This window comes from Nannospalax galili, unplaced genomic scaffold (assembly GCF_000622305.1).
Source record: "Nannospalax galili isolate Female #2095 unplaced genomic scaffold, S.galili_v1.0 scaffold1622, whole genome shotgun sequence".
Classification (NCBI taxonomy): Eukaryota; Metazoa; Chordata; class Mammalia; order Rodentia; family Spalacidae; genus Nannospalax; species Nannospalax galili.
The window spans coordinates 252,647-273,846 of NW_008348203.1; the positions used below are offsets into that span (position 1 = coordinate 252,647).

At 42.6% G+C, this 21,200-nt stretch overlaps 1 protein-coding gene and 1 pseudogene across 2 annotated transcripts in view; one reads left to right on the forward strand and one right to left on the reverse strand.

Moving 5' to 3' along the window:
• Window positions 1–7,808: 7,808 nt before the first annotated feature.
• Ptpn9 (protein tyrosine phosphatase non-receptor type 9) overlaps window positions 7,809–21,200 on the reverse strand; it is a 108,103-nt gene continuing 94,711 nt past the window's right edge. For both annotated transcript variants that reach the window (XM_029569229.1, XM_008844877.3), the window contains exons 10-13: window positions 12,878–12,956; window positions 11,638–11,788; window positions 10,563–10,770; window positions 7,809–9,619 (exon numbers count right to left, since the gene is read on the reverse strand). In XM_029569229.1, coding sequence (XP_029425089.1) covers window positions 9,405–9,619; window positions 10,563–10,770; window positions 11,638–11,788; window positions 12,878–12,956 — 653 coding nt within the window. In that variant the 3' untranslated portion in view covers window positions 7,809–9,404. The remainder of the gene's footprint in view (window positions 9,620–10,562; window positions 10,771–11,637; window positions 11,789–12,877; window positions 12,957–21,200) is intronic.
• On the forward strand, window positions 16,606–16,712 carry LOC115072352 (annotated as a pseudogene).

The following is a 21,200-nucleotide window of genomic DNA, read 5'->3' on the forward strand; positions in this document are numbered from 1 at the left end:
ACATGCACATGTGCCATTGTGTGTACCCATACACACAGGTGCACTGGTGTATATACAAAAGATTTATCAGTGCCCTGCTGTATTACTCTTTGCCTTATTTCCTAGAGGCACAGTCTTTCCCTGAGTCTGGAGCTAGACTTGTGACCAGCAAGCCCCAGGGATCCTTCTGACTCTGCTCCTCACAGCTCTGGGGTTACAGGCATGTATATCCACACCAGGATTTTTACATGGGTGCTGGAGACTTTAACTCAGGTCCTCATGCTTGTGCAGCAAGTGCTCTTACCTACTGAGCCATATCCCCAGCCCTCATTATGGATTTTTTTTTTTTTTGAGACAGAGTCTCCCTGTAGCCCCAGCTAGCCTGGAACTTGCTATGTAGACCAGGCTGGTCTCTGTCTCACAGAGATCCTAGTCCCTCTGCCTGGGACTAAAGGTATGCATCAACATGGCTGGCACTATGGAGAATTTTTACTGGTTACCACCCACCAGAGAAAGACTTGGCTCATACCCATATCCTCCTGAACACACTTTAGAATGAGCACCTTAGGGTGCTCAATCTAATTCACCTCTGGATCCCCAGTAGTGAATGCGGTCAAGCACAAAGGGTCCTTTGGAAGGGATCTAGTCACTGTTTCTAACTCAGTATTAGATTTGTGGAAATTGTCCCCTGGCTGTACCAAAGGTTGTAACCACTTTCCATTTCCCTAGTTAAGATAAAACTGAATGGATCTTGGCTGGGCATGGTGGCACACGCCTTTAATCCCAGCACCTGGGAGGCAGAGGCAGGCAGATCTCTGGTCTCCATAGCGAATCCAGGCCAGCTCGGGCTACAGGGAGACCCTGTCTCAAAAAGACCAAAAAAAAAAAAAAACCAAAACTGAATGGATCTGGATGAGGGTCCTCCTTGGAAAAACCACACTGGGAGTCCTCTTTGTGTGAAACATCCTGTAGGTTTTATAAGCTAGGGGGTTTTATTCTTTTCCTAATATTTTATTTTTTATTTTATATGTATGAGTGTGCCTGAATATGTGTAAGTGCTTCCATGTTGTGCAGTGCCCCCCAAGTTCAGAAGAAGGCAATGAATTTCCTGGAAGTGGAGTTACAGACAGTTGTTAGCTGCCCTGTGGGTGCTGGAAATCAAACCCAGGTCCTCTGCAAGAGCAGTCAGTACACTCTTAACTGCTGAACCATCTCACCAGTTCCTAGAGGGTTTTATTCTGAAGTATAGATGAGCAAACAGAGGCCTCAACCAGTAGAGGGATGTGCCTACATAAAATAGCCAAGCCAAGTTTATCTGAGTCCAAATCCTGAGTTTTGCTCACTCCCCATATGTTGTCTCTGTAATATACTCAGGCTACTATCCAAGCTGGGGCCTTTGGAGAAAACATCCTACCTCCCCTCATGATACACATATATTAACTCCCCTAACTCTAACAGCAGTTTGTCATCAGGTAGTTCTATAAAAATTATCCTCATGGGGCTGGAGAGATGACTTAGCAGTTAAGAGAACTAGCTGCTCTTCCAGAGGACCCAGGTTCGATTCCCAGCACCTACATGGCAGCTAACAACTGTCCCTAATCCAGTTCCAAGGGATCTGATGCCCTCTTCTGGCTTCTGTGGGCTTTGCATAACACGGATACACTTCCCTACGTACATGCAAGCAAAACACACATAAAATTTTTTTTAATTTTTTAATATTTTTATTTTACATGTGTGTATTGCCTGCATGTAGGTAAGTGCACCCATGTCGTGCAATGCCCACAGGAAGACAGAAGAGGCTGTCAGATCCCCTGGAACTGGAGTTATGGACAGTTGTTAGCTGCCATGTGGGTGCTGGGATTCGAACCCCAGTCTTCTGCAAGAACAGTCAGTGTTCTTTACCGCTAAGCCATCTCTCCAGCCCCAATAAAAATTTTTTTAAAAAAGAAAAATTATCCTCAAAGCAAGATTTGTCTCCTAGCCACATACATACACAAGTCTTCAATTTACAACCTATATACTCAAAACTGTCATTGTGACACCTTCAGTCTACCTCCAGGACATGACAATATGCATACCCTCCTTCATGAAACGATCTTATTCACAGTTCTTTAGGGTGTTACAACCTGTCTCTGCCTCCCCAGTGCTAGAATTATAAGCATGTACCACCACATCCGTGGGTGCTGAGAATGAAACAGTTCCCCAGCACCCCTTTCCTCAACCATTTTTTCAGACAGTTTCACATAGCTCGGGTGGCCTAGAATTCACCGATGATCCTGTCTGGCCTTCTGAGTTCTCCTTGCTGGTGAGACACTGTGCTTGCTTGCCTTTTTTGACTTTTTAAAAATTCTGGTTAGAATCTTGCTTGGTTGCCTAGTCTAGACCTTAAACTCAATAGCCCAGGCAGGCCTTGCGCTTGTTAACCTCCCACCATAAGAGCCATTTAGTGCCTGCATTTCAATGACTATGCTACAAAGAGTCACTGCCTACCAAGAGAACATCTGACAGCTGTAGATGATCACAACTCCCAACTATCTAGGAGAAGAATCTGAGATATCATAGCTCATGATACTCATGGCTCCTATAGTTTGGGGGGTTTTGTATTCAGACAAGGTTTCATGTACCCCAGGCTGCCTAGAACTTGCTATGTAGCCAAGGATGACCTTCAACTTTTGATTCTTCTGCTAGGTTCAAAGGTGGAATACTCAAAACTATTGATTAGAATCCCAGTTTAAGAACTTCCTAGCTAGATGATTTTAGCAAATCATTTATCCTTCCCAACTTCCTTATCTGTTGACTAATAAGATTACTTCCTACAGTGGGTTGCTGGAATTTTTAAAATAAAGTATACCTAGCAGAGTCAAGAGTACTTCACATTTTCCTCTTTTCTCAAGGCAACCTCTCTTCTCCCGTCCATTTAAATGCAAAGTCCCTGGAGCTGAAGAGATGGCTCATTTGTTAAGAACAGTGGCTGCTCTTCTAGAGGTCCAGCACCCACAGTGGCTGCTAACAACTGTCCCTAACTCCAGTTCCAGGAGGTCTGACACCCTCTTCTGGCCTCTGTAGCATTCATGCATGGGTGCACTTACATACATGCAGGCAAAATACTCATACACATAAAATACAAATAAATTTTAAAAAATGAAATATGGGGCTGGAGAGATGGCTCAGCAGTTAAGAGCACTGACTGCTCTTGCAGAGGACATGGGTTCAGTTCCCAGCATCCACATGGTGGTTAACAACAGTCCTTAACTCCAGTTCCAGGGGATCCAATGCCCTCTTCTGACTTCTGGGGGCACTGCACAACACAGGTGCACCTGCATGCAGGCAATACAATCATACACATAAAATATTTTTTAAGTATATTAAATGCAAAGTCCCTGAAGTTGTAGTCCAAGCCATAAGCTTGTGCAGACTAAAAGCACAAATTCCATCTCTGGCAATCCTTGCCTTGAAATGTCTTCTCACTGAGCATTAATTCAGCCCTCAGGGCCACTACTATCCTAAATCACAAAAACATGTAATAGGATGTTCCCCAGTTTATCCGGCATTGTTTTTCAGTCTGTTTTCTTCTATATACCAGTGGTTGGTGATTTTATTTTTTTTAAGGCAGCAGGTTCCTTTTTCAAGTAACATCTTATTCAGAAGCCCACGATGGAAGAGATAAAGGAACACTTTGAGTAGAAGGAAGGGCAGCTTGAGCACTGTCCATATCCCTTCACCCTTCCTTCAAGCCTCCCCCCAGACAGCCCCTGCAGGGTGTGCATTTAAAAGAAGTAGAAGAAGAGACTTCAAAAGATGAAATAGCTGACCTTTGCTCTACTATGTATCTGGCCAGTGTTGAGGATTAAGACAAACCTATGCAGTAGCTTAGAGAAGAACCAAGAATTTAATGTAAGGGCCAGGTACAGGGGAGTCAGCCTGAAGTGAGGGAGGCCTTTAGTCAGTTTAGCTTCTGACTCTAATCATCAGTGTCAGCAATTATCCAGAACGTATTAACCACCTTAAGTGGTTAAGAAGGCATCATAGCTCCCACCCTCTACCTTCCTTGTCTGGTGAGGTTCTAGTGTAGTTAGCCTTAGCCTGAAAAACGTGAGTCTTTAACACTGCAACATACCCAATTTTGCTGAAACGGGGAAAGGTATTTGTGACCGCTGTGGTAAAGAAGTAGGGGGAGATTAAACAGGTTTCCAAGTGCTATTATTTCTGATTGTGGAGAAGACCTAAGACTTCTCTGCGATCAATCAAGAGCAGTGTAGTACAAAACACTACACTGCTGTAGGTTGAGGATGCTGGAGCCCCCTTCCATTAGGAGTTCATCCTAGCTAACAGGGAAGGGAAGCACGAAGGAAGCAAGAGAGCAAAGGGATTATCACTTGTGCTTGAAAAATTAGAAACCACAGGAATGTTAGAGTAGGGGGGAAAAACAGCATTGTGGCTGGAGATACGGCCCAGCAGGAGCACTGGCTAATCTTGTGAAGGACCCGGGCTCCATTCCCAGTACTCACATGGCAGCTAACTGCCATAACTCAAGGGGTTCCAACGCCATCTTCTGACTTCTGCAGGGATGGTAAGCACATAGTCCACTTACATACATGCAGGGAAAATACACTTAAAATAAAAAGAAGGGCTGGAGAGATGGCTCAGCAGTTAAGAACACTGGTTGTTCTTGCAGGAGACCCAGGTTCGAATCCCAGCACCCACATGGCAGCTAACAACTGTTCATAACTCCAGTCCTAGGGGATCTGACAGCCTCTTCTGACCTCCGCAGGCACTGCATGACAATGGGTGCACTTACCTACATGCAGGCAATACAAGCATACACATAAAAATAATAAATAAAAAAAATTTTTGGCCGGGCATGGTGGCACACACCTTTAATCCCAGCACTTGGGAGGCAGTGTGTGAGAACTGTCACTTTATTTTTTATTTTTTTATTTTTTTTTTTACTTTTTTTCAGGCAGTCTCCCTGTTGCCCCAGCTGGCCTGGAACTCACTATGTAAACCAGGCTGTTCTCAACCTCACATAGATCCACTTGCCTCTGCCTCATGAGTGCTTAGATTGAAAGCACACACTACCACAGTGGACAGAGAGCCTTCAGTTCTTGAACAAATTCTAAGCTCTTCTGTTTTCCTCTTCCTTATCCTCTTTAACAGCTTCTACCACAGGTAGGATCACACTGGCAAACAGTACAAAGAAGCAGCCATGTTTGGTGGCAGGTGACCTGTAGTCCCAGCTACTTTTGCAAATTCAGGCAAAAGGATCACTTGAGCCCAGAAAATTGAGACCAATCTAGGCAACACAGTGATACTTGGTCTAAAAATAACTAGATGCGCACATTGCCTATAGCCCCCAAACTCAGAAAGAAGGAGGATTTCCGTAAGTTCAAGGACACCTTGAGCTAAATAAACAAGTACCAAGGCTACAGGGACACATAGCAAGACCTTTTCTCAAAAAAAATTAAGAGTCATGGAGATGGCTCAATGGGTAAAAGCGCTAGCCAGGCAAGCCTCACCACCTCAGTTTGATCCACAGAATTTATTTAAAAAGCCAGATGTGATGGCACGCATCCTTAATCCCAGGACTCCTACCTGACAGATGGGAGGTGGAGAGAGAATAGCCTGGAAGCTCGCCAGCCAGCTATGCTGGAACATATAACACAGTAGAATCAATGAGAATCTGCCTCAACAAGGTGGAAGGCAAGAACCAACTCCTGAAAGTTGTGCTCTGACACATGCACCCATACACACACACAAATATTAAATTATTCAAAATAATGAAACTTGTTTTTTAAAAACCACCAAATGAGCTCGTGAGATAGCTTAGAAGAGCACTGGCTGCTCTTGTAGAAGATCTGGGTTTGGTTCCCAGCACCCACATGGTAGCTAATAACCATCTATAACTCTACTTTCAGGGGATCCAACGCCCTATTCTGGCCTCCTCAGACAATGTATGCACAGATACACTTTATATGCATGCATGTAGGCAAAAAACTCACACAAAAAAGATTTTTTAATTAAAAAAAAGAAAAAGCCAGGTATGATGGTACACACCTTTAATCCCAACACCCAGGAGGCAGAGACAGAAGCAGGTAGATCTGTTAAGATGGAGGTCAACCTGGTCTAAAGCCTGAGTCATCCTGTATTCACTCAATCACCTATTAGGCTGGTCCAGGAACTTGCACCTAGGGACTAGTGCCTAACTTTGAATTTAGCAATTTGCAGCACAGCTAAGTTACAGCCTCTTTTAATAAGCGACAGTTTTGAGTTACCTTATCCAGGTCTTTTATCATGAATGCTGTTTCCTGCATATTTCACCAGCCCTACATATTTCCATAATGTCTCTAATTTCAAATTTCAGAGGTCCTGCCTGGCTTAATCTGTTCTAAACTTCTTTTGGTTTTGTTTCTTTAGATGGGGTCTCATGCAGCCAAGGCTGAATTCAGACTACCTATATAGCCAAGGTTGGCCTTAAACACCTAATCTTCCTATCTCTTCCTCTCTAGTGCTGGGATCACAGTCCTGTGCTACCATACCTAGCAGTTTATTCTTTGGTTGAGGTTAAAAAAAAAAAAAATCAAGAAAAGTGTGTTGGCAGATCAGGAGATGGATCCTTAGAAACATCTAGTGTAAGAGTAGGTTCTTTGGAATCCAGGTCCACGTCTATAGCAAATTTATATTCTGGTGTTTCAATGGTTTCCTTCTGTCAATACCTATTTCAAATTGTTGTTGAGGGTGAATGGGGTAGTACCCATAATGTACTCTGAACAGGACCTAGAATATAGTAAGCATCCAGTAAATGTTAGTTGTTATTACTGTTATTCAGAACAGCCAAATAATTGCACACTACAAGTCAGAATTGCTCCGACTGGACAGGTTGTCACTGCCTAACAGAAAATATGTGGTATGGGGAGTATTCCTACAAGGTCAAAGCTTCTGATTCCATTTTCAGAGACAGATACAAATGACTCAAGATCTTCTCACAAAGACTAGTAGACCCATATTTGTAGAGTTTTTCTTTGGCATTCTGCAGACATGAGATTATGTCAGGAGATCTTCATCTGGAAGAATCAGTCACCAATATGACCTTTCTAGTCTACTTCAAAGAACATGTGCGCAATATAAACTTACCTAAGCTGGGTGTAGTAGTGGATGCCTTATAAGCCTAGTCCTCAGGAGACTGAGACGATTGCGATGAGTTCAATGCCAACCTAAGCTGCAGAGTAAGACCCTGTCTCAAACAAACAAACAAACCATACACACACATACACACCTAGAATTTTAAAACCAATTATACTCTAAAAGGAGAACTTTAAAAAAAAAAACAAAAAAACCCTAAAACGTAGCCTCCAAAAACAAAGCACTATTCCATCTCCAATACTGTGAAGAGGCCAAAGAGGCTTTTTAAGCAGATCATCTTGAGCTCCTGTTTTACAGTAAATCACTGTATTTCTCTGCTCCTCATCTTTTCATCTACACAGAATTAGGTTAAAAAAAAGCAGGTTGTAGCAGTTCATGCCTATCATCCAAGCACTGGAGAAATGGAAGGAGGGTGTGGAAAAAGGAAGGAGGATATGCACTGGAATTGTGAAGGTTCAGTCCAGGAGATAACATTGGAGATTAAGCACTGAGCACTAAGTTTGTCACACAGCATTCAACTGGTACTGGTAGGGCCATGGCCTACAGATAAGGTAGGTACCTCTCAGAACTGAGTCTCAGATACTGAAGCTCTGGGCCCCTCCCTTGCCTCCCATCAGTCCAAGACCAGCTCCTGGACTCCCTCCTCACCTTCCCAACCCCAGACTGCTAAATTGATGAAGCTAAAAGTGTTTGATCATGTTGGTATATTTATATGTAAATACAAAACTGTACCACTGTAAGATATTGAATATGAACATTATAATTATTTTCTGAATCTGACTCAGTCCATTGATGTTAAATACAAAATGAAATGATTGTAAAAAATAAGAATATACACATTCAAAGATCTTATTACAGTATAAAATTATTGAGGTCTGACCAGCTTGCCAACCTCTTCTTCTGTAGTTGGGGAAGAAAGGTTTAGGGGTTCCATGGGTTTTTGTGGGAAAGGAGAATGTTGGGGATTCTTGATTCCATTCCTCGCATATCAATTTGGGAGAAGACATGGAACAGACAGGTTGGGTGAGTAGGGGACCAATGATTGTACAGGACCACCTTACCCAGCCAGAGGAATTATGCTATGCAATGGCATAGAACCATCCAGTTTGAAGTCTAGGGTATGGCAAGCTTAGCAGGCAGGAGAGTTGGGTATCTCCGTAGACAAGGCCAAGTTTTATGCAAAGAAAGAAAAAGGGGCCCAAGTTCATCCTCCCAGAAAGGGATTCTCATAGATTTCTCTTGCTCACACCTGCCTTCTAAGACTTCGTACCGATTACTTTTCACTCTGGCAGCTCAGTGAATTCACCTTTATACTTGGTTCCCATCCCTGGGATTGTGAGAAGACGGTCTGGAATCACAGTGGAGTCTGTTCCCCAATCAGCAAAGTAAACAGAGAAAATTTGTTAGACAAGGGGCAAACCATGCTAAATTAAACCAATGTCACCAAAAGCCAGTGTTTTTGGCTCCAACAAGCAGAGTCCGGCGGAAAAGATGCCATGAAGAATGAGGCCCAGGAACAGAGAAATGTATGTGTCTTCTACTACTCTGTTGTCTGAAAACATGAGCCATGACCTCCAACCCCAACCAGTCTAGAATAATCAGCAGGGTCCAAAAAGCAAGGAGTGCTAAACTGCAACATGGAACCCCAGGAACTTCTACAAAGAGTATCTGTGTGTATTTGCATTTATAGAATACAACCATATTATCACATACAATATATATTATATACACACATACATATGGATCCATACACATAAGTGCACATACGTACACGCGCGCACACACAGAATGACAGAAAAGACTGGAGTACACGCCCTATGTGTATAAACGTGCTTGGCACTCAAGACAATCTCTAGAATATGTAACTTGGTCAAGCTCTCTAGGCAGGAAGGTGAATGCTCACCAAACCTCCCTGTCAAAATCCTAGCAAAGGGAAAGAGACTTCCAGAAGAAAAATGGCATTAGGAGAGGGGGAGTTTCCTTCCCCACTTACCTCAGGGACCCTGGCAAAAATCAATAGCCACAATTTGGTTTTAATAAGGCACAGTTCAATAGCAGGTGCTAGGAATTAAGAACACATTGCTGCTGGCCCTTTCTAGTGGCAATTGCACCACATTTATCTAGCCAAAGGGAAAGGCTGCCTTGCGTGCACACGTGTGCTAAGAGACAGACATGAGAAAGAGGTCGATCCACGGCTTCAGCATATTTGATGGCAACCTATAGGCTCAGCGGTGTCCAGGGTAGTTTAAGGAAGGTTGGCCAGCAGGTGGAAACTCATGAAGCAGTTATTGACCCTCCATGGCCAGTAGGCTATGGCCAGAGGGAACCATGCCCTCTTTCTCTGCAAACTCCAGGATGGCCTTGTAGCAAAAATAGTACTGCTCAGGGGTCTGGATACTGAAGGCCCTCTGGGTCCTCATGCGAGACACCGTCTGGAACACATTAAGGGTGCCAAGCTCTTCCAGCTGTGCCAAGCAGATGTCCAGTGAGCAGAAGGTACCTGGAGAAGGAAGGAAATGGTCACATAAGTATACCTCCCCTGTCTTCTTCCCTTTGTCAAATCACCCTGGCAAGCCTGAATGAATGAATTCAAAGGCAAAAGGCCCGATGGTAGAAGACCAAATAGCTTTAAACCTAAAAGGGATTGAGGAAGAATGTCACTGGAGTGCTCAAGTCCGGAAAATGAACAAGGCTCTTGTTTCTCAGGACGTTATATGGGGTTACAGGAAGAATAAGTGGGTAGGTGACACAGAGGAACTTCCTGCTTCACTCCTAGACAGAGCAACAGTGCTCCCACATCCAATTTGAACAGACTGTAACTCTCCAGAGGCCTAACAATCTTCCTGACTTTCTCCCAAAGGGACTTCTGATCTCCTGCGGCACACATCCCCTTAAAGCCAAAGCTGTGAACTGAATGAAGAATACAGGAACCAGGCAACGTGGTGCAAGTTTATAATCCCAGCACACTTGGGAAGCTGAGGCAGAAGAATACATGAATTCAGTTCCAGGCCAGACTAGGCCTCATAGTAAGGCCTTGTCTCAAAAAGAAGAAAGAAAACAAAAGAGCACAGGGAGAAGAGGTCCCCTGAGAGTCAGGGATGGGAAGGAGGCAGCAGCCCAGTTAAGCTCTCTGGGACACCCACAGTGATGGCAATGACACAGTTGATGGGGCCAGAAGAAAACCATGGTGATGGGATGTATAAAACATCAAACCCCACCCCCCAGAGGACTTGTTTTATGAAGTATATATTCTGGCAAGCACAATATAATATCCTCAGCACCAGGGATACAAAAATGACATTACAGAGCAAGTTTCATAGCAATTTAACACCAAGGGAATCATATGAGTTCTTTTTCCAATCACAAGTAGGCCCAAGAGTTTTGTTTTTCCTCCCCACCCCTTCTGCCTCTGGATGCATCATGAATGGTGTGAGGTACAATACCTGTCCTGCCAATGCCTGCACTGCAGTGTACCACAATGGGTGGCTCAGGGCACTGCCCTTTGGAGCGTGCTCCCAGGCTGCCGACAGCCAGGCTCTGCTGCTTTCTGACCACTCTCAGGAAGTCAATGAGGGAAGCTGCTGAGGAAGGGACACCATAATCTGGCCAGCTTAGGAACTGGAAGTGGGTCACCTGGCGTTTCTGCCGCTCCTTAAATGAAAAAACAAGCAAAATTAATGAGGTCACTTCTGTCTGCCCTTAGTGTCCTGGGTTTTTTAAGATTCATACCACCAAGCCTTCTGTCTTCCTCTCTCAACTTTCTTCCCAATTGCTACCACAAACCCAATTCTCTACCACAAACCCAAAGGAAGAGCTACATATTTGGGAAGATCGAGTCCTATAAGAAGGATGTAGATTTCTTTTATTATTATTGTAGGGTTTTTTCAAAAAGATTTATTTATTTTATTTGTGAATGTATTTTTGAGTCCTGAGTACATGTGCGGGGATGGGGCGGGGGCGGGTATGCACACCTGTGCACACATGCAGAGGCCAAGAAGGTATCAGTGTCCTCCTATATCACTCTTGGCCTATTCCTTTGAGGTAGGGTCTCTCCCTGAACATGGAGCTCACATTTTTTCTCAGCTAGGCTGGCAACCTAGTAGCCCAGTGATCTTCTTGTCTCTGACTCCATCAGAGCTAGGGTTATAGATATGCATGGGACACCTAGCTCTTAACAGCTGAGTCATCATTCTCAAGCCCCTTACTGTAATTTTTTGAGACAAGGTCTTGCTATATATTCGGGCTATTGTCAAATTCACAATTCTCCTACATCTGCCTCCTAAGCAGTGTAATAGGCATGTGTCACATGGGACCTAGGACCCAAACCTATTCCCTCTTGGAATTTTTTTTTTTTTTTTTTGAAGCAAGGTCTTACTCTGTAGCTCTAGGAAGTCAAAGAGATCCACCTGCCTCTGCCTCCTGAGTGATGGGATCAAAGGTCCTCTACATCTAGAGAGATTTTCTTTAAAGGATCTTCCCTAGCTTCAAAAAAGTGAAAAAACAGAAACCTGCATTTACCTCTGTGTTGTGAAGTTCTAGAGTTGTTTTTTTATAATGGTTCATATTCTCCACTCCTAGATTAGTCACCGTGAGGAAGCCAAATCGGATCCGAGAGTCTTTTTCTAAAGGCCAATACTGGCCACATTTTCTCCTGCCACCTTCCTCAAAGCTGAAGACAGACAGAACAAGTTAAGTTTTCACGCTTCTTCAACCAGCAGTAAGCTGCTTTCCACCACAACGTGCAGAGCTCTAGGCTGCACTGTCATCCCCTGCACTGCTCCTAATGAAGAGAACTTATTCTTTACAGAAAAAAGGAAATCATTCATTCTAAACATGTCAAAACAGGTAAAGTTTCTACATGTGTCCATTTAGCAGACATGTACTGTATGTACATTTACTGCTTTCATCTGATCTCCTTCCTGATACTGGTAGTACCTCTCACAAACTGAGATAAATACTAGGATATACAACACAGTAGCAAAAACAGTGAGGCCTGGACCTTAGCCAGTGCTCAGGTTCTTCTCCACCAAGGGCCCATGGCTGACAGAGAAGTGTGAAGAACACAGCTTCTAGACACTATGTTTGTATAACCCATCTCACCATTTTCCAGTGGCCTCCAAGTACCTTGAGGGGGTACTTATCCCAACTACAGGTGGCTGTTAGCAATGCCCTGAGAAGGGAACTGAGCAAACATCTTTTCTTTTTTTCTCATCTAAATAAGTTGTAATCATCATAATCTTAGAACTAATAAAATAGTAAATTCCTTAAATTTGGCAGAATTGCCTAATTTCTAAAACATTTCTTCATTCAGAATCTCCTGCTTGACTCATTTGTTTCACTTCTTTTATCTGTTCTCTTACAGAGACAGACAGGTATAAATAGGAATAAGAAAAGCAGTCAAAAGCAGCAGGAATGAAGAGCAAAGGAAACTGGGTAACTCATCAACCAGGAAGCCATCTCCTGTCCTGAATTAAGGGCCAGATTATAGGTTAGCAACCCATGTTTCCCAGTACTTCCTTTAGTGGATAAGATCAGGACCTCAGGATAAGTTATAACTGGTACTGGGTCTCTAAAGCCATGGATTAAAGCTCTGCCAGATTAGATCTATTTCCAACAGACCCTGGCACATTAGCTATAGATGTGCTAAAAACAAAAGCTAAGATATTTCTGTTTATTATGGATTTTCTTCTTCAGTCACCCATACCTGGGATCTAGGTAGAGGTAGGCAATATCTATAGGTAAGAGAGAATTAACTCACCGAGTAGTCATGACAATAACCAAAACTTTTTGTTCCCATACCATGAGCCAGAAATCACGGTAAGTATTCTCCAAAGGGCCTGGAATGAAAGGAGAAGACAAAGAACATGACCTTCAGAAACATTTCCCTTCGTGGACTCTTAGACTTATCTTCCAAATACTAACTCCAAAGCACAGATGTTAGCTCCCTGCTTTCCCTGTTGTTATTGTTTTTCTGAGACAGAAAATAATGGCCTCAGACTCATTACGTAGCCAAGCATGACCCTGAACTCCTATTCCTCCTGTCGCCACCTCTCAGGTGCTGAGATTAGACATCTGTGTATGCGCCATAATAGAGACCTTATTCTTGTCATGCCTCTCTGCTATTCAGGGAAGTCCTTAGACCAATCATACCATGGCTGTGTGACTCACAACCACATGTAACTCCAGTTCCAAGGTATCCAATGCCCTCTTCTGACCTCCACAGGCATCTGCATTCACATGTGTGTGTATACACACACACACACACACACACACACACACACACACACTTAAAAATAAAATAGATCTAGGGCTGGAGAGATGGCACAGCGGATAAGAGCACTGGCTGCTCTTGCAGAGGACTTGGGTTCGATTCCCATTACCCACATGGTGGATACAAACCATCCTTAACTCCAGTTCCAGGGGAATCTGAAGCCCTCTCTGACCTCCGTGGAATTGCATGACCCGGGTGCACTCACATACATGCAGGCAATACACTCATACACATAAAATAAAAAGAATAAAATATTAAAAATAAAATACATAGGGGCTAGAAAGATGGCTCAGTGGTGAAGAACACTGGTAGTTCTTGCAGAAGACCCAGGTTCGAATCCCAGCACCCACATCGCAGCTAACAACTGTCTGTAACTCCAGTTCCAGGGGATCTGATGGCCTCTTCTGTCCTCCACAGGCATTGCACGACATGGGTGCACTTACCTATATGCAGGCAATACATGCATACACAGAAGACAAAAATAATAAAATATAAAATAAAATAGATCTGTTGTGTGCTGGCATACACCTTTAATCTCAGCACTCAGGAGGCAGAGGCAGGTGGATCTTTGTAAGTTCAAGGCCAGCCTGGTCTACGTAGTGAGTATCAGGCCAGCTGAGGCTACAAGAGACCCTGTCTCAAAAAGACAAAAATAAAATGAATCTTAAAAAATAAAAAGAAACAGAATGCTCACATTAGAAAAATGTCCAGGTGAGCCATATTAGGAAGCAGTTATAGACTCACTCAGAGCCTGAGCCACAGAGCTTCAGCAGTCACATCTACCAGTTTCTAGCTGTGTCCAGTTTCTAGCTGTGTCCACCTCACCTAAACCTCTGCCTCGTAACACATCAACTACTAAGCCACTCTCCTCCTGTGTCTCATTGTCTTAAATTTCTTATCTTAGGGCCCATCTCCTTCAAAATCTGTTTTATCTTTCAACTTCCTGCCTTCCTCTCTCCATCCCTCCCTCTTTTCCTTTCCTTTTTTGAGACAGAATGTTACTGTATTGCCTAGGCAGGCCTCAAACTTGTAATTCTCCTACCTTATCCTTCAGTGTGCTGGGATTACAGGCATGCCCTACCATGCCCTGTTTTATCTTTAATTTCTGTTAACAGTACTAGTATTCTTTTTTGTTGTTGTTGTGTTTTTGTTTTTGTTTTGAGACAGGGTCTCCCTGTAGCCCCAGCTAGCCTGGAACTCACTTTGTAGACCAGGCTGGAACTCACTTTGTAGACCAGGCTGGCCTTGAATTCACAGAGATCTTCCTGCCTCTGCTCCCAAGTGCTGGGACTAAAGGCGTGTGCTGCCACACCTGGCACTAGTATTCTTTTTTAAAAATTATTATTAAACAAGGCTGGAGTGATAACTCAGTGGTTAAGAGCACTGGCTGCTCTTGCAGAGGACCTGGGTTTGATTCCCAGCACCCACATGGTAGCTAACAACCATCTTTATAACTCTAGTTCCAGATCTGATGCCCTCTTCTGAACTCCTTGGACATTGTACAACATGGATGCACTTATACACATTCAGGCAATACATTCATACACTAGAGAATTTTTTTTTTTTACCTTTGAAATGCTTTTGCTTTTATCCCTTAACATCCCCTCACTTCTGCCCTTTAACCTGTTCTTCCTGCTTGGTTTCAGTGTCATGAGGGCTATATAATTTTATTTATTTTTGGTCTGAGTTAGTAAATATCTAACTTACTTTTCTGGTATCTCTTTCCCTTCCAATTTAATCTTTTAAAACTGATTCATCAAGGGGCTAGAAAGATAGCTCAGTGGTTAAAAAGCACTGGTTGCTCTTGGCAGAGGACCTGGGTACAATTCCCAGCACCCACATGGTGACTAACAACTGTCTGTAACTCCAGTTCCAGGGGATCTGATGCCCTCTTCAGACTTCCGTAGGCACTGTACACTTACATATATGCAGGCATAGCACTCATACACATGAAATAAAATAAATAATAAATTGCTTCATCACAATATGAACACACTGTATCAATCTTACTCTGTTCCCTCAGGTTCTATCCATATTTTTAATTTAAAAACTTTTTAAAAAAAATTTTATGTATATGCGTGTATTGCCTGCGTGTAGGTAAGTGCACCCGTGTCGTGCAATGCCCACAGAAGTCAGAAGAGGCTGTTGGATCCCCTGGGACTGGAGTTACAGACAATTGTTAGCTGCCATGTGGGTGCTGGGATTTGAACCCAGGTCTTCTGCAAGAACAACCAATGTTCTTAACTGCTGAGCCATCTCTCTAGCCCCATTTTTTATGCATTTTTAAGTACTATCTCTTCCTCAGAGCATTCTATGAGCAGCACACTCAAGGGGTTTCTACTCCTCTTAGTTCTAGATGGCATGGCTGGTCCTAAATACTTTATTTAAATTACAAAAGTTTACATCAAGCATTTTATGTTATAGGAAAATTCATGTTTCAGTAAACATGGTCTTGATGACGTGTCGTTTGTGAAATTTTTCTTTTGTAATTACAATCTGCACAACTATGAGGACTCAGCAACAAATCTGCCTGTGTTTTTGCAACAATTCAAGATGATTCCTTGTACTGTCCCAGTATTTTTTCATCTCCACTTTCAGGGAAACAGAACAGTATCAAGGGTTAATCTAGACCTGAAAGTCTACTGGTTCTAGTACTATTTCTGCTACAGTTGTTGGTGTGTGTGTGTGTTTCTTGTTGAGACAGGGTCTCCCACTGGGACCTTTAGCTTGCCTAGTAAGTGAGGTTGGGTAGCCAATGAACCTCAAGGATCCTCCTGTCTCCACCTCCCCAGGGCTGCCACCATACTCAGATTTTCACTTGGGTACTGGGGGAATAAACTGAGGTCCTCATGGTTGCACAACAATATGTCAACTAAGCCATCCCCCAAACCCCTCACTGTTTTTCTCTTATAGGTTGGCCTGCAACTCACAATGATCCATCCTCTTGCCTCAGCCTCCCAAGTGCTAGGATAAGAGGCATGAGATACCATACCGTTTCACTAATGTCTTTTGTGTTTTAAGACAAGGTCTTATGTAACCCGAGCTGGCCTAGAACTCTCTACACAGCTAAGGATAACCTTGAACTCCTGATGTTCCTGCCTCCACCTCCAAAGTACTAGAATTACAGGAATGTGCCACCATGCCTAGCTTCACTAGCATCTTATGATATCAGAATTTTTTCTTTGCAGAAGCAGACACTGACAAAAATATTTAAGGTGTTAGAATAAAGCTAAATATCCCTGCAGCGCCACAGCACGTTGCTTGCGCATAACTGGGACCACCTGCCCATTGCAGGTGGCCCTTTTAACTGCCAGCTACAGGGGCGCGGAAAAAAAAAAAGCTAAATATCCAACAGGAGAAAAATTGTTAAACTAGAGCATACCCAGAACTTATACATCCCATAAAGGCAATGTTATATGAATTGTAATTTTTGCCATTGAAAGGTACATGAATAAAAAGATTTACCAATACATGAAAAAAGAAAGTTTATTCTGTTAACTGTTTTGTTTACCTCTATCTATAGGTATGGATAGAAAAGGTCGAGAAGATGCTACAAAATGTCAACAGTATCTCTGGATCCAGAAGTTTTTAGTGATTTTTATCTTCATTTTCCAAATATTTCACAATAGATAAGTATTACTCTCATAAGAACATCACAAAGTTGAGCAGTCTGAGCACCTGGTAAATCAGATACCAAATCCAAGCTAGAGAGAGAGGGACCTCACTTCTCCAAAGACATGAGCTTGGAACTGAACCCAGAGGCTTGGCATGCTGAACATAAGCTCTATCACTGAGCTACATATATTGCCTCCTTCCAGTTCTGAGATAAGATCTTTTATTCTATCTACCTACCTGTCTATATGTCTATCTATTTACCTACCTACCTACCTATCTGGCTTTGTTGAGACAGAATCTAGCTCTGTAGACCAGTCTGGCTCAAATTTTTGGCAAATCTTCTACTTCACCTCTTGATTGCTGGGATCATAAGTGTGTAACATCATACTCAGCTGAGTTATATCCTTCAAAGTAGGCTTCTTGCCAGGCATAGTGGTACACTTGGGAGGCAGAAGTAGGAGGATTGCAATAAGTCTGAGGTTAGCCTGGTCTACATACATAGATTCAAATCAACAAGAGCTTCACAGTGAGACCCTATCTGAAAAAAAGCAAACAAGGGCTAGGGAAATGGCTCAGTGGGCAAAAGTTCTTAACAGGCTGGGCATGGTGACACATGTCCTTAATCCCAGCACTCAGGAGGCAGAGGCAAAGAGATCTCTGTGAGTTTGAGTACAGTTTGGTCACATCTGTGTTCCAGGCCAGCCAACGTTACACAGTGAGACCCTGTCTCAAAGAAAACAACACAAAAAAAGTTCTAGCCAGGCATGGTGGCACATGCCTTTAGTCCCAGTACTCGGGAGGCAGAGGCAGGTGGATCTCTGAGCTCAAGGCCAGCCTGGTCTACAGAGTGAGTTCCAGGCCAGCTGGGGCTACTGGGAGACCCTGTTTCAAAAAGACGAAAAAAAAAAAGTTCTTACTTCCCCAGAACCCACATAAAAAAAAAAAGTAGGGCATGGTTTTACATGCTTGTAACTCCAGTGCTAGGGAGGAAGGAGGGATGAAAAGACGGGAAGATCTCTGGTGCTTGCTGGTCACCAGTCTAGCTCCAGTGAGTGATAGACCCTAGCTTAAAAGAATAAGGTGGTTTCTCAAAAAAAAAAAAAAAGAATAAGGTGGAGAGTGGTAAAGCAGGACACCTGATATCCTCCTCTGGGTTCTGCAAATACCCGTACACATGAATGGACACATGGATTCACATACACACGTACACATACACTGCAAACACACAAAACACACACATACACACAGTGTGTTTCTCTATAAACTCACATAAAGTTTGTGGTTTATATTAACACAGAAGAAACAATCCACTGAGTTGGCTTGCAAGGACTTCTTGTCTTTTTGGTGGTCAGCCTGAGCATTTAATGGCTGCATCAGCTCCCCAGCTAGTTTTTAAGGACTTCTGAGCCAGATATTGATTCAAATTCTGGTTCTGCTACTAACTATATGTTCCAAGGTCATCTAAGCATTTGGACTTCAGTTCATTTGTCTATAAAATAAATTAAGGGAATACATACACATAAATAAATCTTCCTCATGAATTTATTTTAATAATCAGAGATTATATACCTGATATAGAGGTTCTCAACAGATGACATTGGAAACATTACTGGTGTATGCATATATATCATATGTGTATATGTATGTGCACATATCTGTATTATGTATGTATATTTAAATGTAATGTATATATTTAGATGAGTCAGAATACTAGAGCCATGTATGTAATCCCATCATTTGGGAGGTGAAAGCACAAGGATCAGGAGTTCAAGGTCTTCCTTAGCTACATACAAGTTTGAAACTGGCATGGGCTATGTGAGACCCTGTCTCAAAAAATGTATGTATGTGCTGGGCGTGGTGGCGCATGCCTTAGTCCCAGCACTAGGGAGGGAGAAGCACCATATCTGTGAGTTCAAGGCCAGCCTGATCTACATAGTAAGTTCCAGGCCAGCTGGGACTACAGGAAGACCCTGTCTCAAAGAGACCAAAAATATATATCTATATCTATATATCTATATGTGGGTATACACACACATTAATTCATTTCCCCCATAGAACAATAACATTATAATACTAACCCAATTAAATACTGATGCAACCTTTAGTCTCCAATTGTTCTAGTAATTTGTCTTTAATAGATCTTTCTCGCTAAAGACGGGCAAATGATAAATCCCACATTACTTTTGGTTATCTCTTCATAATCTAAAATAGTTCTCTTCCTTTTGTGTTTTTCATGGCACAAATTTGGGCCATTTCTTTTTTTAATTGTTTTATTATTTATTTACATTAGTTTTGGTTTTTTGTTTTGTTTTGTCTCTTTGAGACACGGTCTTCCTATAGTGCCAGCTGGCCTGGAATTTGCTATGTAGACCAGGCTGGCCTTGAACACACAGAGATCTGCCTGCCTCTGCCCTCCCTTTGATTAAAGGCATGTGCCACCACCCCGTTCTTTTTGGTTTGGGGTTTTTTTTTTCATTTTTTAAAAATTTTTAATAACTACATGATAAGAAGAAGCATTTCACTACAAATTTAACATATTCAGTAACATACTCCAGAGCAAGAGTACATCTCTTTCACAAGTGGGTGCAAGTTTCTAGGCTCACAGTTGAGTTAATACAGTTATACAATATTGAACTCAGTATAAGCCCTGTAAGACATAAAATTGATTGAATGAGTTTTTTAACCTTTAAAAAAGATCTCCATTTCATTTTAGAATATATTGTTCCTTGCAGAAAGACTCATTGTTTTTGCTACTAACACTGAGATGTTGGCGCATGCATCTCTAATCTGTATGCATCTGATTATTACGAGTCATCATGGGTTGCACTTGGACCTTTGGCGCCTATGTCTACGAAGTCATCGGGTAGATTTCTATGGTAATGTTTGTTTATCACCTCTACTAATTAGCATGACGTAAATTTCCATGCTTCCTCCTCAAACATATTTTTGAAAAATTTGTTGATTTTTTTGTGTGTGTGTATATATCACACAGAACATCCCAAACTATCTTGTTCGACTATACACCCACTTCCCAGTTGGCACCCTCCCATAGCCTTCCTTATATTCTGGCATCCCTGCTACTGTCTGCTGTGTTGTTGGCACCCCCAGCCAATCTCCACTACTTGCCCTTCTGTTCCATCTACTCAGCCTATCTAGAGGTCTTTGTTTTATGAGGGTCAGCTGTTCCTCTTCTAGCAGCAACCAGTTGTAAATACTCCTTTAGATAAGATTAGGGTCTGCTGTTAATTTTCCCAGTTCTATGCCGGGTTACTATTTGGAAGTCCCTTTGTTTACCCTGGCCAACAACTCAAAAGAAGGTATCTCCTATCTGACATTGTTGCTAGTTATGTAGCCTTTAGCTATGCATATGGGCTCTAAAGAAATTATATTGACCCCTTTAATCTTTGGTTATACTTTCCTTTTGGATGTTTAAGGCCATAGAGTTGGCCCAGATAAACCAATTTATTTTTACTCTTAAGGTCGTTTGAGGACCTGTTCCTCAGGGGTCACATGGGCTTGGGAGGAGCCCCTGGCTCCTTTTTTTACCAGTTCCACCTATGTGAAGATAAGTCAAAGGTCCTGCTCGACCATGGTTGGCTTCACTTGGAAGCATGGAAGAAATGATTCTTCTGTGTTGACCCGCGACCTGAGAGGGCAAGGAGCAAAAACTGTCCTTTAAGTCCCTCTTACCAAATTAGTATAGGCCTCAAAGTATGTCTGTTAAACATCCATGAAGGTTAGTTCCACAAGTCAGGTACTTTTAATTACTGTGTGCCATGTAGATAAATCCTGGGAAAAGACCAATTGTTCTCAGATAAACCTTACCTACGAATATGTTCCTTGATCTGCTATGTATAATTTGTCAGTAGGTTGTAGGAGTAATACGGTTCGCTCTGGTTTTCAAAACTAGCTAGGCATTGTTTATCTCTCGCATTGTCTCACCCCTCCATCATAGATTTCCCATTCAAGGTGCCCCCATTTTCCCCCTTTCTCCCTTAATAATACCCTTCTCCTATGGTCCTACCTCTCTTGAGCTCATACGTTCCTTGTATACCCTTCCCTCCCGCTCCCTTAAACTAACCCAATTTTTATCTCTTATCTCCCTTATTAAGGCCTGTTTCCTACTGTTCTTCCCTTTCAGGTTCTTTTCCTTTACCTCCCTGTTTCCTTTCCATTATCCTGGTTCCTGTAGTTA